Below are 23,853 nucleotides of genomic sequence, written 5' to 3' on the forward strand. Positions count from 1 at the left end.
CATCTGAATAACACACCACTGACTTTAGATCAGGTTTTTCCTGGTCTGTGGCGGAATTGTTTTCTGAAACTGCAGAATAGCACCAGGGAACGTTTGCGCCTGAACACGCCTCCTCTTTTTGCTGAAGCACCCCCGTGAGCACAAATTCATTCCCTAATTTACCGACGTGCGTCTGTGGAGGGAAAAGTGTGCTGTGCATCAGGTGCAAAATAGGAATGATACATGCGTCAGTGTACAAAGTCAAATGCGCTGGGTGCAAGATAGGGCCCCAAGTCTTTCTCTTAATGACTGCAGAAGTGCCCAAAATTGTCTGCTTTTTATTCATTTACAAGGAACAAGGTAAGTTGACTTTTATTTGACAGTGCCTTTCTTCTTCAATACATTTGTGGAATGTATATTTTAAGTTTTTATACTGGTATTTGGTAAAAAGCCCTGCAATTTATCCTTCCTCACTGAAGCTCATAATGTGTGTTGACCCTGAAAGGTGTTGATTCAGGCTGGAGTCAGTAGGGGTGTATAGAATTGCATTATATAGACAGTTGTTTCTAATATTCTTTCCCCCTCTTGTTTGTAAATTGACATAAATATAATGCAGTCCAATACAAGACCACCACTAGCTACAGCTTAACAACGTTAATTAGACCAATGTGTGTATTTATATCTGTGGTGAAAAGACACACACACACCCAAAATGCATACAAAAGAGGAGAATGGCCCATAATCCTCAGCCACTCAACAACCCTCCTTCCTCAAGGCGTAAGAAACACCACAAACCCACAGTTAGGGGTCAAGCTATGAGCCAACTTGGTCCAAAAAAGAGTTGAATAGAGTTGAAAGTGAGCCACTGTAACTTTGAGAGATAAATGCTACACAACACTTTTCGAGGAGCAAGATAATAATAGAGGCAGAGAAGAGGGCAAAAGAGAAAGCAACTGTATTAGTTTGGCCCTCTGAAAGTAAACAGCATGCAGCATGGCTATGATGCAACAGCAGGAAACAAGAGGGTCACCACAACGTTGTTTCTTCCCGTCAACGAGACATACAGGCCCTCTGCTGCGCCACAGCACACCTTTTATCCCTTCAAGGTGTCTCTCAAAAGAAACAGTGACGGATAAATGAGGAAAAAGGTGTGAAAAGAAGGAAGGGAAATACTGAGGTGAAAGGAAGAAACTGCTTTGCAATGGACTTTTTAATTCAACTTTGGAATTTGCCACAGGTGGGAGGGTGAGATTCATGCACTGAGGGACACAAATTATTTATTTAGAGTTGATTACAGTCATTAATATGGTAAAGGAGGAGAGAAAGAGACAGAGGGAGAGATAAATGAGTGCTGTTTGTCATCTACATTAATCAACCTGTTCCCTGGAGTCAGAGCTGTGGGATGGAAGGAAGATGAAATGATGGGAGCTGCAGATGAAAAGACAGGCAAAGGTTGTGCTTTGAACCTCTACATATTCCTAATCTAAAGCCCCAAACACAACCAAACAACCACTGTCAGTGTTAACACTATTAGTGACATTGCTAGCTTAGGGCTTACTTTTAATGAAAACAGGAAACCTTATTCGGTAAACTACATTTCATTGCATTATCTTGCCTGCTCTTTATACATTAACGGTTACGATTTTCCTTTAAAGGAAATCTTAATAAAAAGATTGATGTGATTCAAATATGTATTGTATTGTGCATACTGTACATAATTATTTACATAAGTTTCCATGCTTATTGTGTTTCACCAACAATGTTAGTGAATAAATCTACTGAAATGGCCACCCCACCATAACAGAGGAGTGGGATACGTCAGATGAGAAAGCAGAGGTTTAATCACATATGTCATGGCTGTAAAAAAACAATGGGAATCTGTATATATTTGCCAAGCGCAAACCAGAACAGAATGTATAAAAAAAATTGTTAGGGGAGGGTCATGCCTTTTTTCCAAATTGTTTTAGAGAGTCATAGAAAATTTTTTACTGCCACGGGGGAGGGTCATGTCTATTTTGGCTAAAGGTCCCAAAACTTCTCCGGTGGCCTCTTAAATTAATAACGAACCGTCCCTAAGACTAAATTAAGTCGTAGCTATTAAAGGAACACGCAGAATTATTGGGACTTTAGCTTATTCACCGTATCCCCCAGAGTTAGATAAATCCATACGTACCCTTCTCATCTCCGTACGTGTCGTAACTCTGTCTGACGCACCCACCACTAGCCTAGCTTAGCATAGATCCTGGAGGTAACCGGCTCCAACTAGCGAACTCCAGGCGAACTCTGTGCTCCTCACCAAGGCCTCAGAGCATCAAGCCTCTGAGACATGTGTTTTTCCTGAACAAAAGAATCTGGGCCTACACGTACATTCCAAAGCCTTTTCACCAAAATCTCACAGGTAGAGACTTCACAAAATGGCCGAGACACCAGGAGTTCCCGGATTCCCATTGGGCCAGCGGACCCTAAATGCAGCATGAGCCTATAAACTTTCTGCCACACCTCTTTTTGTCTTCCACCTCAGTGCGAGTTGCTAACAGGTCGACACACGCAGATGTCTGTGCTAAAAACTTCCATTTTCAGGACAAAGTGGATTATTGGATCTAGGATGACCAGACGTCCCGAAAAATTCGGCACAGTCCCGAAATCCAAGCATTTGTCTTCCGAATCCCGAATCTTAAAATTAATTAGAGCAAAGTCTCAAGAGCATACTCTCGAGTAGCTATAGTCTGATAGAACATTAAAACCACGTTCATGTTGATTGAGTCGTCCTGCAGCCAGCTCCCGGTCCGGTAGATGGTCCGGGGCACTCTGCCTGCGACATGCTTCCAAAACGTTCCGAAAGTCCTCCTCGTCTCCAAAATAAATGCCCCCATCCCCGTCGGGAGACAACGGGGTGGCATCACAGGTGAGGGACACCACAGTCTGGGGTTGAAATACTTAACCAAAGGTTAATTACAAAAAATACAACCTTTTTGTCCCCTTTTTATGTTATAGAGTAGATGAAGAGAGCGCAAGTTGCAGCCATGAGGCCAGGGAAAGCGCACGTGCAGGCAGCCACGAGAAGGAGTGATTGGATGTTGCTGATGTTAAAGCGCAGTCATTGGGATTGTTTTATTTGTTTCATAATGACACTTGAGTTCATGATTTTAATGATTTTTTTATTTGTATCTTCGGGTTTACATGACAGACAGTTGAATTCCTGAATACAAATTATGAATAATTATGGTGCGGAGTTTTGAAATTCATGTCGTCCCGCCACCCCCGTCTCATCCCGTCCCAAATTTTACCCATTCTCATCTGGTCACCATAATTGGATCCTGTAAAACACGCACATCGTGTTTTCACCAGAACACCGTTTTTCTAGAAGAAAATCGGACAACACAGACACCGCTTTTCCTTAAACAGTCGACTGGAACTGTTTCCCTCCACTGCCCAAGGAGGAAGTGCTCGTTAATCATTGACCAATGATTAAATAATTTCTCTTCATCGTGGAAAATCTATGGACAACCGAAATGGACTGCACACTGAGTAAGGAGGCTTATTTGTTCTGGGAAGATGCAGAACAGGGTGTGTTTTATTAATGAGTGAAGGCTAATGTTGCCATTGTGTTGCCATTTGCGATTTTGATTAGTAAGTGCTACCGGTGCTCGTCTGATTATTAATCTGATGATGACCGCCGTGTCCCATTATTTGCCTGTGAAAGCACCACTGACCATGGTGCATGGTTGATCTGAATGTGTTGAATAATGTAGATTGTGTGAAACTGTAAATGCTACATTGCTGCTCCTTCCACAAAGTTTAGTTACTGTTCAGCGATATAATAAGCCCCGTTGGTCCGTCTGACTACAGCCCGCGCCGTGACGAGAACGCCACCCCGCGGTCCTGTGTAGACAGACGGAGCTGTGTCCACGAAGAAATCAGTTGTTAGCACACCAGAGTGTGTATAATAAACAATCCCCTCGTTGACAAAGTCTCATACTCTGCCTTAACATCACGTTGGGCCAGAATCCTGAGTGCACCAGAGGAGTGTTCAAGATCAAGACTCCAAATGTTTCTTTTCTCTCTAAGTGTGTTTTTTCTCTTTTTCTCTCCTCGCATGCTATCCTACACACACACACACACACACACACACACACACACAAGCTAACCGGCTAGCCCATAGCGAAGTAGCCTATTGTGTATCCCTTTTGCCTGCAACACGTTAGCCTGAAAAGCTAACGACTCCTTATGACCTCATAAGGAGGAGATTCCAGATCGGCCCATCTGAGCTTTCATTTTCTCAAAGGCAGAACAGGATACTCAGGGCTCGGTTTACACCTATCGCCATTTCTAGACACTGGGGGACCATAGGCAGGCTGGGGGAACCAACCTAAAAAACCTCATAAAGTGCCATGGGACCTTTAACAATGTTTCAAATATAGATGTTGCTACAAAGAAGCTACAAATTCTATTACGTGGATGCTTCACATACATATTCAACTGAGCAGCACAGAAGATCTATACAATCACACAGTCTTAAGGTGGACACCAAAGATTACTGTCACCAATTCAGTATCCGACCAAATGAAATATGGTCACAATCTCCCCTTCTGTTCTGCGCTATGCCGTTGAATAATGGCCAGAAGTGTTTTTGCAGAACATTATAATGTCACAGTGTTACGGGTGAGGTTAGGATCCAAATGCAGCACACCGGAAAACTGGCACAGCTGGTAATGACCTTCATTTTTTGTCAGCAGGAAACACACACACACACACTACTATGGCACTCATGACTTTAATGCTTGGAATCTGAGTCTTTGATTGCAACAGTGACACACGGGGCTTGAAGGAAGGCAATGCTAATACTCATACACAGTTCACATAATCCTGATAATCCAATTTGATGACAACAAATTTTAATCTTAATTAATTGCTGAATTTCTACAGTTTAATCGCGATTAATCGCATGTTTTATCACATGATTAAAATTCTATTATTTTGCATTTCAGAACTGTTTTTAAGTGCATATTAACAATGGAAAGCAATTATTACCAGTGTATCTTGATTGGGAATCAAATGAATGCAAAGAAAGTTACTTCATGAACTTGACTTTAAGATTTGTATTTGTTTATTTATTTACTGTAAACAATAGAAAAACATGTGAATCTGTCATTATTGCACAATTCCTCCAAGTACCTAACTAAAAAACTAAAACTCCCTATCCTTACCAGAGTCAATATAGTGTGCAGTAATTCCTAAATAATTTGATTACTCACTGACGTCCAGTGATCACCGGTTCATGAGACAGCATTTGCACTTTGCAGCAGTTCCAGTTGGGCTGCTTTCTCAGGTGTCGTACAGGCTGTGTATGCGTGAAACTACTGTCCCCCTTGACGGCAAAGTATAAGACGGGTCAGAACATGCCAATCGTAGTCTTTAAGACCCAAGTCTTCTATGATGCTGCAGGTTAGTTGCCACCCATTTTGCAAGAGCAGTAGTCATTTTTTGGGATTAGGTTTCATCCACAGGTCAGCGAGTAGCACTTTCCTGAGTCACGTTAACTGTACTACTATGCTTAGCTCGTAGGTGGTAGCTCAAGCTTGACGTGCTTTGGTGATATTTTAATTCGGCTTTACACAATGTGCATATGACTTTCAACTTGTCTACTGAGCTATCCGGGAGTTTTGGAAAATGAAAAGCGCCATTCAGAATTGTGTTGCTGCTGTCTTTCTCCATCATGCCTGCAGCCTGCAGCAGGAGGATGTGTTACGAGGAAGTATGGCAGCTTGATGATAAGTAAAGGTGCGGCAAAGAGTCAAAATAGTAGCCTGTTAGGCACGATGCGAAGCTGAGTGAAGTGTAAAATAAATTAATAAATAGCGTCATGCGATTAATGAGATTTAAAAAAATTAACGCATTATGCTCGGCCCTTAATTGCATCGCGATTAATGCGTTAATGCTGACAGCCCTACCCGAAACACATGAAAAACGAGCTGTGCCACTCTGCAGCTTTTGTCTTTCATTTTTTGCAACAAGATCGAAAAGTTAACTATGAATGGATAAAAAAATGGGAACATTTGCTGGGCTGGCAACTGCAAGTGTGCAGGCCACATGATGCACATTATAACATGTCACACATGGGGCAGCATGGCTTTCCATGGGATAAGAACAAAAACTCGGCTCAAGAAAGAATGTTCCTCACTCACTTTCCCAGTCAGCATTTGTGCCTCGCAACCCTTTAGGCAAGCCCCTGTCCTGGACCCAAGCAACCTATATAGGAGCGAATAAAATAAAATAAAAAGTAGAAAAGAGAAGAAAAAAAGAACATTTCCCTTGTTGGAAAAGTTGAAGAACTTGTGGCCTGGGGTATATCTGATCTTTAAGGCTTTGTAGTGACTTACATGCCTCTGTGAACATAATTACATTAATATCCTGAAGTCATGGCAAATACAAGCTGGAAGAGATAATAATCTTGCATTTAGTAAGTGAGCCTTAACAGACAATTTATTAATTGACCTTATACTTTTGCAATAAAAGCCTAGTGCCAACTTACAGTACCTGATTTTAGGCAGTGTGGTGTTCACATTACTTAACTTTTTTTAAGCATTATTTTATTACTCTGCAAGGCACAAATGCAAGTATTGATTTAACATATTCCACTTTTTGCAGTTATTGAAAGCCCCCCCCCCCTGGATTTCAGCCTAGTGAATATAATGTAAACGTAGCATGGCAATAGTGCCTAAGGGGATGTAGTGGTGTACAAAATTGAATGCAAGTCTAGAAGGGAGCTTGGGCATTCTATTCTTTTATCTAAAATGCACACAGTTATAAGTGTTTGCTTTCCAAACATGAATAAAGGAATACTGAGTCATTGTCTTGTCCTTGTGGCAGATTTTTCAACCATGCTGCACTCTGCATTATTCATGTTTTTAACAAAAACAATGCCAGAATAAGAAATTGCTACGCCACATTATTTGCCCCACAGAAAACCTTCTGTCAGCTCGCAGTATTGCTGGTTGTAAACTGTAAACTTCTGTTTTGTAATAAAGCTTGACTATAACACTTTATTTAGGAAATACTAACCAATGCACTTTTTTGATTGGCCTCTGGGGCAAGTTGGTTGGATGGTTGCAAATTTAATAATTACTTGGACAGAACACAACAACCTACCTTACTTCCTGACAATGTAATTTTGTGCAGATGTGAGGCTAGATGGTAAGAGAGACTGACAGTATATTGTTGCTTTATGACATAAATAAAAATGCTGTTTTCTGCTATCCTTGCAGTAAAAATTTCACGCTCATGAAGATACATAAAGTCTTCCTTTTTGCCTGAAGGAGCCACTGTTCTTATTTGACTTGCATTACCAAGCAGCATTTTTTATGTTTTAATGTCCTTTTATTTAACACGATGGTTATTGTTCACGCTCATATAACTCCTTCTGATGCATAAACAGAAAAATAATTGTGTAACTTTTACAATGTTCATTCAATACGTACTTTATCAACAGATAAAACATTTCCCAGTGCCCAAAATGCGAGGCAGATATAGACGGCGGACCAAATAAAACAAGGCCTCATGATAAAATGCAATCCAATAAAACAACACCACACACTATAACATGGCAAATTTAATCTACATTCTAGGACAAAGTCCAAAGAAAAAAAAAAAGAACACTATTATCTACTATATTCAGTTGTATTATACTGTCTTATTTGTCTTTAATTTTGTCCATCTTGTGTCATTGAGTGTGTGTTAGAGAAATGGTGATTATGTGCAATATCATTAGTGCACTTCCAATGATGGACGCTTATAATGCAGCAGAAAGTGGTTTGATTACTAAGGTGTTTTATTAAAAAGAGAGAACAAAATGTCTACTTTATTACATTGAACATCATCACAACCTAAATTCCTTTATTGTAAATGCTTGCAATACCAGAGGCAAAGAGAGCGCTCTCATGCTTCAAGTACTATACAGTATATCTGTAATTTTATTATCGTGTCCAAAAACCTGCACACAGTGTGAAGCTTACATTAGCTACAGTCATTGGTGCAGAAGGATAACTTCAAATAGTCCATTAAATCCATTCCTTACGGTAAACATAAAGTCACAAAGTGTAGCAGCTAGTGTTTTTGCATATAATTTTTACTGTGAATAGTCTTGTGTGTATTTTGTTTTTCGTTGGGTGTTTCATTTACTCTGCTCGCCTGGCACAGACACTGAGGATACTCTCCAAACGCACCTGAAGCACATCGTGACAGACGTGAGATCGACAGCTAAATGGACTGTATTTATATAGCGCTTTTCTAGTCTCAACGTCTACTCAAAGCGCTTTTACATAGTAGAGGAACCATTCACCATTCACACACATTCATACACTGTGGCCAAGGCTGCCATACAAGGCGTCACCTGCTCATCAGATAAACATTTATACACATTTAAACTCCGATGGCGCAATTCGGGGTTCAGTGTCTTGCCCATGGACACTTCAACATGGGACTGTAGGACCAGGGATCGAACCCCCAACCTTTCGATTGGTAAGCGACCGCTCCACACCTGAGCTACAGCCTCCTACTGATAAGTGTTCTGAGGGGCGAGAGCGGACGGATGGGGATATGGACAGGACCTGTGGTGGTATGGGGATAGACGTTAGTAGGGAACTGCAGAGATACACTTTGGTTGTGCAGGTCGACACACAGTGGGACTGTCTTGGACAGCGCCGCTGGACCCAAGATAAAAGGGCAGGCTGTCGGACAGCGAGGAGTGTGCTGAGGACGTTTTTGGCAGATCGGCCCACTGGGCCCTGCACCGTCGCCCCGACAAAGAAGAGTCGGCCAGTGCTGGACAACACAGGTGCCACCAGCACCCCTTCCCTGCCTACTGTCAGGATAGAGACTGTACCTTGTCCCTCTTTTGTTTCATAACCTAGGAATTGTCCCAAAGAACAGACTGCCCTCAAGCAGATCTTTGTTCTTAACTGTCTTCTAAAATAAAGTTTACATTTGCTGAGACAATTTTTAAAACCAAACCAAACTTGACTGTGTGGGTGTATATTAAGACTGGGGATACAAAGAACCTGAGTCCACTTTGTGACACATAAACATATGAACAAGCGATGAAAACAATATTTGCCATATTGCTTTTAAAACAGTATGAAGACAATTAGCCTTTGCGCAGTTAAAGTGCAATCATAAAGACACCCGACAACAATAATAGTAAATCTATGCCATTATTGAGTCCTTGATGGCCCCTTAAGTGTATCCCAGTTTGTTAATGCACAGCTCTATGTATTTTAAATTGCCTCATTAAAGCCATTGATTTGATCATAGAGAGGCAGTATAAAATGAGGAAGACGTGCTGTCTGAACTTTGCTGATTGGATGAGGGAGGGAGATAAAACTAGACTAGTCTATCTGTGTTCCTCAGCCAGCCAAATCAAGCCAGAAAGATCTCACTCTAGCTGAAAATGTGATCACTGCGAAATATGATTGTTATGTACATCATTTGTTTCTCAGAGGGGGATTTGCAAAGATGTAGATTTATAATTAGACTGTGTGTAATGGAACAATTGAATTTTATGCAAGGCTTTGCAAGTGCTCACTCCGCTCACTAATCAGAAACCAATTTTAGCCGACATTCAACTGTTTAACTGCTCGAGCAATACCATGTTTCGGAGAATGAATGAAAACAAAATATGATTACATTCTGTATATTATTCAGTTAAAAATCCACCAACAAAGAGTCAACAACAACACATTACAGACTTTTTCTTGGGAAATTCACCCTACTTTACCACAAATCATTAACCATCTTTTACTGTGTATGGCCTTTGCCTTTCAGTCCCCTAATTTCGCTGCTTTGATAATCCACTTTTTGAGCTACATCAGCTGAATGCCAGAGAAATGAGGTGACTGATTCCACCTAGATAAAAGGGAAAATAATTAGTGTTAGAAGGTAAAGATAATGAAGTGATAAATGTAAGCCTGAGTTTAGGAGAAGGTAACAAGGTCAGCGGGGAATTCATTGGTTTAATAAGAAATGAGGTCCATGCATGATTAAAAAAGGGTGAGTGAAAGGTAAAAATGACACAACAGAATAAAGGAAGAGGGGATGAGAAAGGGAGCAAAGACAAAAGATAAGGAAAAGGGCAAGAGAAAGACAGGGAAAGTGTGTGAGTGTGTTGAATGAAAGATGAAGGAAGGGAGAGAGGGAAAGGTTGAGCGCTCAAGGTCACTTTTAAAGTTGGAGGGGTTGTTTTTGTGGCAGGCACTGTATGAGTGAATGACCCTCTGTCTCTCACTTCCCAATATCAAACTTTTCAAACACACATGCAGATACACCCAGAAGCACTTGTCCTTACTCTTCCCAAAATGCACAACGTGCACAAGGGTAATGAGTGCTACCAATACCTCTCCTGCTTAGGGAGAGAAAGAACATTCATTATCAGCACCATGCACTTCGTAAAATGAAAAGTCAATAAGACAGCCAGAACACAAACACACAGGCTGTAATGACTGCCAGCTTTGCCAAGAGACAGACACACAGGTAAAGAGCCGGGGAAGGGGAAACACGCAGTGAACAGTAATTGAGCTGGTCAGTTTAAGCCCTTCTCAATATTATGCTCCATGGTATTCTGAGCATGAAGCTTTACCGATGTTTAAACCTCTAACATGAAACTATCTTCACCTGTTATTACTGTATTTTTGCTTTCTTGAGAAAGCAGGCATTACTAACACATTTAAGTGGATTACTAATACACAGTGTTTCTGAGACGAGACGTTGAGTAAAAGCTGTATGATACATATACAATGAATTAATGGCACCATAGTTTTGTTCTCTAGTGGTTTTCAATATTATGTGTTAGTCCAACACATAGTTATATTATGTATTGCAAAATAAAGCAGTTAGTACTTTATTGAGTTTTTAAAGGAGTGGTAAAAGACAACCTCTAAATAGCAGTTTGACTTGTGATCATAACTTTTGTGTTATTGTATATCAGTAATTTACTTTTAACCCTAACCTTTTTTTTTTTTTTAAGTTTGCTTAGCCAATCAGAACTGAATGAGGAACATCTCTGTTCCTGTCATGATAATCCCATGTCACGCTGCGTTTTCGAAACCACTAGACCGCCTCTAATGCTGAGACATCATCACCTAGGCGGGTGAAAGGGTATGGCTTTAAAACTCCAAGTTCACTTATCATCTTTATGGGGGGCATTCAGAAGACAAAGATGACAGGTTCTCACTCACATTAACGAGCTGACAGCAACGGAGAGAATGGAGAAGAAGAGAAGGGATGGGGGGATGAAAGAAAGAGAGTGAGAGCAATAAAACTGAGATGGGAGGCCCAAGGCCAACACATGCACTCAGACCCTCTCTGTCGTTAGATGGGCCCTCAGGGGGACACAAGGTGAAAATAGAGGAGTGCATATGTGTGTTTTCTACCTGACTTATGAAAGGTAGTCGAGTATGGAAGGCTGTGAAACACTCCCTAAACGTCTTTTTAATCAACACAGTGGAGAGCACCATCCTGCAGATTTCTGGCTATGGAAGTTCTAAAAGTTTACCATCCATCAGTTACCTTTTGATGCTGACATGCAAAATAAATATCAAGCACCTAACAAAAATGAGCAATGTGGAACAATGTTCCCTCCAAAATTTTATTTTGTTGACCTACTCTATGTCTAATAATTTATATTGACCAATAAATCATACTGACCTCACGAAAAACTTTAAGATAAGATCTTGACAGGTTATGTTGTTCATTTTGTCCCCAGATGCAGAGCTTTTACCATAGCACAGGGGTCTTTCTATCACCCCTACGTTTCTGTTCAGCTGAAAATAGAACTTATTTTACAATCTATTATGTAATAAGGTGTCAGTACACCAGTATCTTGGTATTCTATGTAAATGTACAAGTCTAAACGTTTGTGGGCATTTCACGTTTCCATACCACTGACCCTGATGATCCTGTACCTCTTGTATGAGCTGTACGAGCTGTTCCTCTGTCGAGTCTCAGTGGTGAATACTAATGAGGGGTTTACTGAGGTGGAACTTTTCTGCTTCCAATATGGCAATTGTCTGCTGAGGAGGAATAACCGTCTTACTTTCAGGATTTCTGAGTATCCCTATGAGGATTCTGAAGAAAGCGAGAGGAGTGTGTTTGTGTATGTGTGTGTGTGTGTGTGTGTGTGTGTGTGTTTAAAATGTGCTGCTGTGTCAGCACCTTTAAAAGTGGCACAGAGGCAACAGGAGGCAGGGGCAGGAGGAGACATAGGGATTTCTGGAACCCAATAGAAGAAGCTCCCCAGGAGGATTCATTATGTCCCATCCCATCCCATCAACCAGCCACTAAGTCTTTAATATGTGTGTGTGTGTGTGTGTGTGTGTGTGTGTGTGTGTGTGTGTGTGTGTGTGTGTGTGTGTGTGTGTGTCTGTCACAAAGTGGTTATTGATGGAACTCCTACTTGCTTGGCAGGTTTCCCTGTGTCTGGGGAATCTCAGCCCATAGTTGTGGCTCCTGTGTGGAGATGTGTGCAACTGTGTGACAGAAAGTAAAGGTATGTGTGCAATTTCCGTTTATGGGAGCATGAGTGTGACACAAAGGGAACATCAGTAAAAAAATCAGTATTTATATGCAAGTGCAACTTCAACATGTGTGCTGTCACTAGAGCGTGACTCTGTGTCTGACCGCACAAGTTAGGTCACTCAACACTCCTCATGTCATCCTGTAGCAGGCTGACTAAGTTGACTGCAGTAGGCTGTCTGGCTGTCTCATTTTAAAACACACTGATTCAGCTGACTGCAAGATCGACATGCAGACACACACTCACTCAGACACACATACTGTAAGCATTAAGGTGCTTTTCTTGGTGAGGAAAGCAGCTTTAGGGAGTTTTAAACAGCAGGAGGTGAGCTGTCAGGGATTTCAAACCTTCAAAGTGTCAGAATGGGAAAGACTGTGTGTGCGTGTGAAGACACTAGAAGTGCCGGGCCAGCCTACAGGAGATGAATGTCTATGTTTGCATCAAACGAGAATGAGGTGGAGAGAAGCCTTCTACCTGAAAATACTATTCACCTCACCTGTCAGGTTGTAAATGCTACTTGCCAGTGATCTTCCATACATCCTGAATTCTGATGTCACCACCACATACAGAAAGTCAGGTCTAAGGAATGATACTTTCATTTATTCAACCAAAAGAACAAATGTGTTTGCTCATTTTATGATGGCAACTTATAAAGAACCAAGCATGTTTACTATACATGCTCCAAGGTTAGGATATTCAAAAGTTATCTCGATGACTCCGAAGGCCAATGCATCCATTATGATTTGTTATACTGTTTTTTTATTGGTGATTCAAAGTCTTTTAGTTTTATAATATGAATAGCTGCTGACTTGAGTATTCAACTCAGGTGGGAAGTGGATAATTCATTGTAAATATGCAAATGTTTTCAGTAAGAAAGTAGTGAAAGGCTTAAATACACCGAGAGGGAATTTTATGCATGTCATGTTTAATTTACGCAACCACACGGTCACACACTGGAAACATTTTATTGCTCGTCAAATTATATCTGAAAATGTTTCTGACTGCATCAATAAGCAGCCAGATCTCAAACCAAAAGGGAACAACATATCCTCATAACTAAACGACATTATAAGTAGATTTCCAAAGACTCCCAAAACACATACAACCGTTCTATTTATCATGTGAGTGTTCTATTTAAGGGTGTCTTTGTTAATGCTATTTTAACCCAGTACAACAGACTTGTGGAAGAGATTCATCCGGATATTCATTGAGTGACTCAGGAAGCAAAAGGCGGAGAGCCTCAAGCGGATGGACACTACGGGCCACACACACTGGAGACAAAGATTTTTGGAAGACTGATTCTAATTGAAGAGACTATTTCTTGTTTTTTTGTAAACACACTTTTAAAACCTGAGCTACGACACTGAAGAGCGGGCTCGTGCAGACCCGACGGCAGAGAGGCTGGAAAGGCAAAGGGTGCTGGCCGTCTCGACGAGGGAGACACCAAAAGCCAGCAGGCCCGGCCCTGGAAAACAAACTGAAGAAGCGGCTGGGTGAGTCAGTTTAACACAACACAAACCCCTCTAGAAGTAGGAGAGATATGCACCCATCCAGGTCAGCTTTAGTCTCATTCTCGCATTAAATGCAACACGCAGGGAGAGGAGACAATGTAATTAATGTTACGAGCTAAGTTAGCCTTTAGTAGCTGTGTTTTGTTGTTCAACAAGCCCAGGTTTGCTTAGCCCTGTAACAGTAGGGTAAAGTAATTGTCAAGACAACACAATGAAAGTCTGCAAATACCTCAGGACATAAAGCATTGGGCAGTTATGTGACAAGCACGTATGTGCATGATTAGAAAAGCAGATAAACAGCAGGAATTCCAATCATGTGAGATTGGCCTTTAAAAAATAGATTTTTCATTTGTGATTAATATTACAGTATGAAAAAGCTAATAGGAGGTCAATAAAGCTGTCAATATCAATAGTCAACTGTCATGGTTTTTACTAGTTGAAAAGAACAAACTCTTGCAAAGGCAATTAAGTTGTACAAACCACGTGTTAAACAGCACTCTCCTCTAACATACACATGTGGCAAGTGTTTGAAAGATAAAAACACAGGAGGAGCGGATGCTGTTTTCTATGATGATGAGGATACAGGAATCCATAAAAAATATACCAATATCTCTACAGTCCAGAATGAATACAGGAACAAGACATGATTGGTAAACTCACGCAGACTTACTGCATTCGCTTTCCCAAATTACATGCATGTTCAATCTAAATTGCACATGTCCAGTCATATTCTAAGGAAGTCAGCATGACTACTAGCCTAAAGAAAAATCAAATCTTTGGGTTCCAACCCCGAGGAAATGTTCAGGGGCTTAGTGCTGACCAGTGGCTACTGAACGTTTGTAATAAAGAGGTTAAAAAAGAAACAATATTAAATCCCAACCAGAAAGGAACAAAGGTTTACTGCTAACTCCGATTTATATTTAACCTGCTCTGAACTCCAACCATTGCCATCGTGTCTCTGTCACTAACCCTTTGTCTCTGCAACTCGCCTCACTGAGATGCACTAAACGCCACTGCCCAGTTTTAAGTACACATCGAGCACATCTGTACCAGTCCTCTACAAGTCAGTCATTCTAATATGCTTTCTAACAGCACCAAGCCTCTTTCAAGTTTAGTTTTATCAGAATTATGTCATTTACATCTAAATCCTTTATCGTGTTATAATCAAACATGATTTTTTTTCCTTTTATGGCTAGCAAATGTCCACCATCTCTGAATAACCTCTCAATTATCCTGTTACAAGTGAAATTAGGTTGTTCACTTGTTTTTGATCAAACTACACCAGCCAACATAACGCATCCACCATCACTTCTCTCACTGAGCAACAGCTGATTAATCTTTTCACTCTTACTGGTTATACTGGCACCCTTGACAGTATACCAGTGATTTCAATATGTCCAGTACAACTTTACTGTATGTTACCACTTGGTGGCATTATCGGTAAATATGGTGTTCATTTTAGTGTCATGCTAACAGTATGCAGTTATATGTGTCAGTTTAATGAGTGAGCCCTCAAGACTTATTATTATTTTTTTTTCATATTTATTTAGCAAAACACTATGTGAAGTAATTTCATACATTTCAATCCTCATATTTTAATTCCTTCACAAAATGACAAAACAGACAAAACATGCAAAAAACTAAAAAAATAAAAAAAACAAAATAACTTGAACTGCCTGTCTGATGTAATAAAACTGAAACACTGATAACATTGAGCCAGCTGTTACTGGACCAAAACACTGAGCTTTATTTAAAGTCCCCCTCCACGTAAAAAATGTGTTTTTCTAATGTTTATGTCCCCTAAAATGTCTGACCTTGAATATAATGAATTGTATCTGTGCAAAGTGTGTCACTAGAGAGGTGTTTTCACTTTCCTCTCCTGAAGCTGGAGAGTTCTGTGCACTTCTCTGAAATGTGAGATTTAAACGTGTCGAGGGCAAGCTTGATAAGGTACGTCACCAATCTGTGACGGCCCTGGAGTCTCATTTATAAAACTGTGCGTAGGATCCTTACTAAAAGTGTGCGTGTGGCCAAAAGGCAAAAATGGCATACGGCAAAAAAATTTCAGTTATAAAACTGTGCGTACGTACATCTGTAAGCAATGTTCCCTTTAAAAATCACAGATTACCCACAAGTGTGCACCTCATGAATGCTGATCAGTATGTTAGTGACCCTGGCAGTTGTTCTTTCGTTACACCGAATCATGACGACTGGCGGGGAAAAAGCAAAAAACTTCTCAGACGCTCGGGAATTGCTGCAAATTGAATTATAATTTCGGCCTGTTCTCGCACAGTGTAGGGAAACCTGACTACCTATAAAAATAATTCCGTCCAAAACGGTAGACATTACGGCACTCGGGGACAGCTTCGAGACGTATATGAGAAAAATTTAACACAACTAAATATTATATCCAAACAAGCCTTAGTGATAAAGTTGAAGTATATATATTATAAATGTAATGATCTCTTCTCTATTCTAGCTCACAGATTCACCAAAAAAACTGAAACACTTCTGCTTTAAGCAGAACCAATATTTTGACGCATCACGCTGACCCAGATCTCTCTCCACTAATCACTATAGGAAGAAAAACACACAATGACGTAGACAATTTAATGAAGCCATACGGTACAGTACAGAGTTTTCTTGCTTATTCTTCAGGATTTCCATGTTTTTATCTGATTAGTTAAAGATTTTTTCATTCAGGTTCTTTAACTTGTTTCTAGTTATTGAGTCCTATAAGCATATGTCATATTATACATGTGATATGTCCTCTGAGTGACGTCTTCTGTAAGACACTGGGCCCTCGCAAATCCAATGAGAGCTTGGAAAAATTATTTTGTTTAGAAAACAGCCTGGCTGTCAGCCTCAGTGAGATACACTAATGGAAAAAGATAGCATTTTGTTTGGTAAACAGATGGAGGTAAAATGCATTTAGGAATCCAAGCACAAACAAAGCAATATAACTGTCTTGGAGAAATGATTCGGTTTAGAGGTTGTTTTGAAAGAAAATGTTTACTGCCAATGTAGTACATGTGGACATGTCTTTGTATGGTGTATGGTGTGTGTGTGTGTGTGTGTCTTACCCACGGTTAGCTGACCAGTCAGTTGTCCCTGATCGTTCCTAGCATTGACAGTCACATTTCTGTCCGACTGAAGAATCAATGGACTGTCCTAAAGAGAGGAAGAGGGAGAAAGATGACTAAGACAGCAAGTTGTATATTTCTTACAGTCTCAAAAACAAATCCATGCATACTGATGGAGGGGTGGAACGGTACTCAGTATTCAGTGTTGTGCCTGAACACGTTCATTGAACGATAGTTCATCAACACGTTCATATTTTGGGCGAACGTGAACTGAACGTACTGTATTGTATTCACTGTATTCAAAAAGAAAATCCGCACTTCAGTCACATCCACAGCAAACCTGAAACGGCACATTGAACTAATTGGATATGAAGATGAAATCAGACGCATAGTTTCAGTGTTAAAACTGATAAAATAATTGCTGTCTGTGGTTCAATATGGGCTGTGGTAATAATTTTGAAAAATAATAGCTCGCAGCAGCATGATGGAAAAAAAAGAACTATGAACTGGTTAATCTTTGGAACTGTGAACTTAATTAAAAATGTTGAAGTATGAACTATGAACTGAACTAGTTCATTTTAAAATTTGTGAACTGAACTTTGAACTAGTTCATGTAGAAAGTGAACTTTCCCAACACTGCATATGTATTCATATTGAACCAAAACGGTACGGGAGTCTCGGATCGGTAGCCTACATGAATTTACATGGAGAATACACGGTATAAAAATCGCAAGTTTGGGAAAACTTTGGTTTCCCAGTCAGTTACAGTAGTACAGGAGAGAGAGTGGTGGATAAGACGAGGACTGTGTCGCCGTTGTTCAGCAGTTGTTGGTTATGTGAGTGGAAATACATCGAACATGCTAACGCATATCCGACGCCATCACCCAGATGTTCCAATCACTGGAACGAGACAAAAAAAACTGTCCAACTTCTTTTCCCAAAAAAAAATCACTGAAGCAATCGGAATTTACATGTCATCTTCAACGCGCCCATATTCACTCGTAGAGTAACCTGGCTTCAAGTATTTGCTGTATGTACTCGAACCTCGTTACAACATGCCATATGAGGCAAACCCTTCAATATACAACCAAACACGGACGTTGATGGAGCACAAGTTGTCAGCTGCACCCTCCGTTTCCCTAACGACTGATGGTTGGACTTTGCGTGCTACGGAAAGCTAAAAAAACAGACATGCACAATAAAAAAAAAAATGCCTTCTGCATTTTTGTTTTGCTTTTCCCTCCATTGTACCAAACCAAACTGTGATATTGAGGTATGAACTGAACCGGGACTTCTTTGTACCATTCCACCCCTAATACTGAAACACTTTCAGTTGCCATACTCCCATACATGTGCTCTCTGCTTTTTTTTTTTTATTCCCCTGTAGCCCCTACATTACCCTTACCCCTCTGAGCACCAGTCAGTACAGCCTTAGCCTGTATCAACCTTCACAGTTCACACTTGACTACCTCGCTTCTGCCTGTCTGAGATACTCTGCATTTAATTTGCATAATCTATTCAAGACAGCATCCTGTCTGTTAGTGCGTTTGCTTGTTCTTGTTGTGTGTCTGTGTGTGTGTATGTGCACAAAAATGCAATTATTATCAACGTAAATGAGCTAAATGCAACTGTGACCCTGACCTCTGCTCTCCACTTTAGAATCTGATTGAGCCACACACCGCACACAATGGTTTACATTCAGTGGATGTGTGTTGCAATGAATGTTAAGCCCATGTCTGCCATTTTCATATTAAGTTCCAAACTCAACCTCTCTCTCTCTCTCTCTCTCTCTCTCTCTCTCTCTCCCTGTCCCCCACCTTCCTCCCAGTAAGCAAATCCATCGTACTCACCAACTTTCCTTTCCGTTCTCCTTCGCCCTTCCATTATAACTCTACACTTACATAATTTTCTTTTTATTATCTTTCCCTTCACTTCTCTCCCTCTCTGTTTTAAATTGCTTATTTGTTTTGGCGGCGTGAAATAAATGGCTCACAGGTGACCCAATTTCTCTGTTGATTTCCCCAAATTAATATCTTGCTGCATTCTGGTCTGAATTCCAAATGAGAATTGTGTTTAAAAATGTAAAAGTTGTTGATCTGTTGCAATGGAAAAATCCTCTTTTTTTCCCCCCGTTCCTTCCTCTACACCCTCAATCTCCCTCTCTCACACCCTCTCTCTCTGTTTTGCTATTTGTTATGGATGGATATTCATTGTTTTGTCAAGACCAAATTTTTAATATGTCACACCTGTCTGTTCTCTATTTTGGAGCGCTGAGCGACTCCAAGGGATGACTCGAGCTGATCACAAACAAAAACCGCCACACCAGAGGAACGAACAGAAAACACACATAAACAGCATGCACAACAAAAGCAGGGACAAACAAGACTTGTGAGTGACGACATGTGGGTAACGTACAGCATACACACATACACATATTCTCGATGTGAACGCACACACATCTAACATCTAACATCCAAATGAGTGCTGAGTTGCAAAGTTGTACACATCGCAGCCTTGGTGCACATACACACAGACACACACCACCCACTCATACAGTCAGGTAGCAAACACGCCAAACAACAAATGGGTGCTCCACACAGTTTATTTTGCATTGCCTCTCTCATCTGCGTCATAATACATGTATGCTGGATGAATCTTTGTAAACGGGGCGTGTGATAGGCTTCACTATATTATCTTTCCACTCTGTTTAAAGCGATGGGCGCTCTGTAAAGCATGGCAGATGTAATGTGTTTCGAATCATTCCAGTTTAATGGGCAGTGTGCATGAACAGGACTGATCCCATTCATTTAGTGCAGAAGTAGAACCATAGATGGAAAATCTTATTTGATTAAGCACAAGTATGCAAATGCATGGGAATGAGGGCTGTAACTAATTGCTGCATATTAAACAAATGTCTATTTATAAATCCGCTGATTGAAGACAAACAATATGACTGGTGGTGCTTAAGTGAAACGTATTGTAGGAGCAGGTAACAATAATGGCTTGTCCTCCTTAATGAGATATTGTCGATTCCACCTGAAAGCGATCAACAATAACCACAGTTTACGCCATCAAGTGCAAAATCAAAAGCTCCTTATCAACTTGGTTACCAATTTTTACATATATACGACATATTGCATTCAGAACAAATTATATGTCATCACACAATAGAATGGACTGTGCTGTTTGCTTTTTTACACTCATGCTGACACAGGAAGAACCTGATTTAATTTGATTTGATTTATTGGGATCTGCATTAGCTGGGGCCATAGCCACATCTATTCTTCCTGGAGTCCACCCAAAACTTGTGCAGCTATACATTGCCGTGCATAGTTACATTAAAAACAACCACCAAACAAAACAACATTCAATACATCACAGAAAGAAAAACAACCAAAATAATAACAAGACAAAACAACATTCAACTCAACACAACACAACACAGGACCTAGTTTAAATTATTCACAGAATGTAGAGATGAGATTATGACATTGATCACTGATAGTCAGACCAAGCAAAAGCCCACATAAAACCCTCAATGAGACTGGCAGCAGTCATTGAGTATTAGCAAATGAAGAGCACAGCTCAGCTAGGAGATGTTCTTTAAGTAAATCTTCTATTTTCTTGAATAGCATGACTGGGCATTGTGTTCCAATTAATCATGGCTCTATATACTACTGTGTTTTTCCCTTTGTTTGGTCTTACCTAAGGTAATGTGAATCTGCCCTCCATGATGAAATATATTCAGACATCGGTAACTGTTATAAAATCAATCATTCTCAAGTGAGCCGCCGCGGGTGCAGATCTTGGTGGTAGTAGCAAATATTCCACTAATTGTGGAAAATAAAGTGATGTGTGATGTTTTTTTTTACGCATACACTGCTTCAATCAACAGGCAATGTGCACTTATGGGCTCGGTGCTCTTTGATTAGTTCAGGACTTGTTCATACAGTTTGAAGAATAGGGCCATAGACACTGGCTTTATATAATTAAAAATCTTTGTGTACATAGACAATACATACGTATTTGTGAAAGCTGACTTGTAAAGAGATGCTGCTTATATGCCTTTTCAGCTAGTTTTCTGCGACATCAAATGTTCATTTCTCACCATGAAAGCTCTGATCGTCAGTGATGTTTGATGTTTTCACATTTTAATATTAGTTTGATGTTCATCCTTTTGGAGTTATACTGAAAGGTTTTTTGCACTTAAGAATGGTACTGTAATCGTTTCATGTCTTAGGCATGAATCCGTCAGGTGATGCATAAATCATCTTTTACATTGTTTGATGCAAGAAATCCAATCAGTGATGGAATTATAGAACATTCTATGAAGTGCATGTGTGTGTGGGAAAAGTTTTTACTGTGTGTAATCTGGCTGTGGACAATTTGTAACAGGCTACCTCAGATAATCCTCAACACCATCCAACGCCACGCTCACACGGTAATGATCCATAAGTGCACTGATTAAACAATACAATATGGATTCCAGGATAGCTCAGTTGGTAGAGCGGGCGCCCATATATAGAGGTTTACTCCTCAATGCAGCAGGACCAGGTTTGACTCCGACCTGCGGCCCTTTGCTGCATGTCATTCCCCTTCTCTCTCCCCTTTTATGTCTTAAGCTGTCCTGTTGAATAAAGGCCTAAAAATGCCCAAAAAATAATCTAAAAAAAAAAAAAATACAATATGAAAGCGCCCTAAAGCATTTCTGTATAAAACACATCCCACATTTCGACATCAGCTAGCCTATGTTACTGTATATGAATTATAGTAATATAATTCAAGGGAAACAAAATATCCTGGGAGACAATTAAAACAATCCCATTGAAAGTTCAAATTGAAAGACAGTTTAACAATGAGAAACAGTGAACTAGTTTCAAAACTATATTCAAATAGTATTCAAAAATATTAATTTGGGGATATTTCTCAAGATAAGTGATACATTGAGATTGGCTTTCCTGACTCATCTCTCACCCCTGCACAGCTGGCCAATCGCTACACAGAGAAATTGACTGGAAAATTAAAACCCATGAATATATGAAAAATGCATTCGGTTACAGTGGTTGTACTGGTAGCACCAGCAGATAATTATAAAAAAAAAACAATCAAAATATGGTTTGGTGAGCACATGTCACATTTCCTCACAAGTAAAATACATTATTTGTGATGTTTACTTTGTGCTCAGTTCATTCCTCTGTTTATCTCCCTCTCCCGCTCTCTGCTTTGTCCATCTGGATTTTGTGTTTGGAGTCTCGCTCCTAAATCTCCCCTCATCGTGTGAAATGTGCAGAGAGGCACAAATAAATACACTAAAGGCACACACATCATGCTCTCTCCCGTGAGCTGACACAACATACACCACGGTGCTATTAATTCAGTTAATAGTTTAATTTTACTTTGATTACAAATACAGGCACAGAGCTGCCAGCCTGAGGTAGCCAGAGTAATTAGTCAGGTAATAATAAGCTGTGGACTAGCTCATCATCACAGCCTCCAGCCACCAGTATAGATGGGTCCTAATAACAGCTTTCAGCTCGCCTGTCTCACTGTCTGTCTAACTGACTGCCTGTCTGACTGTCAGCCTAAACAGGTCTGGACTGAAGGTTCATAAGTTATCTGCTTGGTTATTTGTCTTTAGTCATCACTCTAATAACAGCTTTCAGCTCTCCTGTCTGTCTCTCGAGCTGTCTAACTTTATATAGTATCCAAGCCTCAACCTTATTCAAGATACGTTTAGTTGATTCATCTTTTCCATCAGTCTAATAACTGCTTTTAGCTCACCTGCTTACATCTCTGTGATTGCCTGTCTCACTGACTGTCTATCTCTATCTAAATGGACAAGTGCTTAACAGGAGATACTTTTAGCTGTCAATTTAACAAAAAAGCTTTCAGCTCTCCAATCCCTGGTCTGTCTAATTCTCCCCATCTCTCTTACTGTCCAAAATGCCACAGCCTCTCAAACCAGTCTACCTGTCTGGCGGTAAGTTGAACTTGTTAGCAACTGCTTATTTACACATCCAGCAGTTACAGAGCAACATTATCTTTTATTTGGAGTGTCTTGCCGCCTAGTCTCACGCTGCCAGACCTATCTCCATAGTGCTGTGTCAGCATTGGATTATGGTCTGGGTGCATTGACATTCTGGTTTTGGGGAAAAAACTACTACTGTACTCTGGGTTGTTCACTGTGTCTTGGGCGGGGCTAAGCACTGTCCCGGATGCGGCAATGGTGCCATTGCAAAATAGATAGACAAATAGATGGAAGAGGAGGAACATGTCAAACATCCGGTGCATGAGAGACTTGCCAGATGTTAGGCTTTATACCCACACTGTACATCTGGTAAGCCAGACTAATGGCCACCTGGCAAATGTAAGTCTGTATACTACTAACCCTGTATAGTGTTGATATGGTTGCTCTCATTGTTGTATGGCCTGGCTCAGGTTAAACCCTTTGTAAATCATGAACAAATACATACAGAGGATGACGATGATTTTCTTTTTTCTAGTTTTATCAGTCATAGAGGAAAAAGAACATGAACTATTTAAAAGTATATTTTTTTTCAGGGCTAAGAGCTGAATTACTATGGTAATTTGGTATTGGATCATGCATAGACTTGCATTCTCCCGATACAAGAATTTTAGGCAGTATCAGAGGCATTTCCTGGTGTTGGTATCTGAACAACTCTAGAAAAATGTGGTGAATGAGTTAAAGAGTTGG

The 23,853-nt window shown here is 40.3% G+C and overlaps 1 protein-coding gene across 1 annotated transcript in view; it reads right to left on the reverse strand.

The window, feature by feature from the left end:
- LOC114548934 (zeta-sarcoglycan) overlaps positions 1–23,853 on the reverse strand; it is a 175,942-nt gene that overhangs the window by 67,941 nt on the left and 84,148 nt on the right. Inside the window, exon 3 of the mRNA XM_028568961.1 lies at positions 17,139–17,226. Coding sequence (XP_028424762.1) covers positions 17,139–17,226 — 88 coding nt within the window. The remainder of the gene's footprint in view (positions 1–17,138; positions 17,227–23,853) is intronic.

Source organism: Perca flavescens, chromosome 2 (genome assembly GCF_004354835.1).
Source record: "Perca flavescens isolate YP-PL-M2 chromosome 2, PFLA_1.0, whole genome shotgun sequence".
NCBI lineage: Eukaryota > Metazoa > Chordata > Actinopteri > Perciformes > Percidae > Perca > Perca flavescens.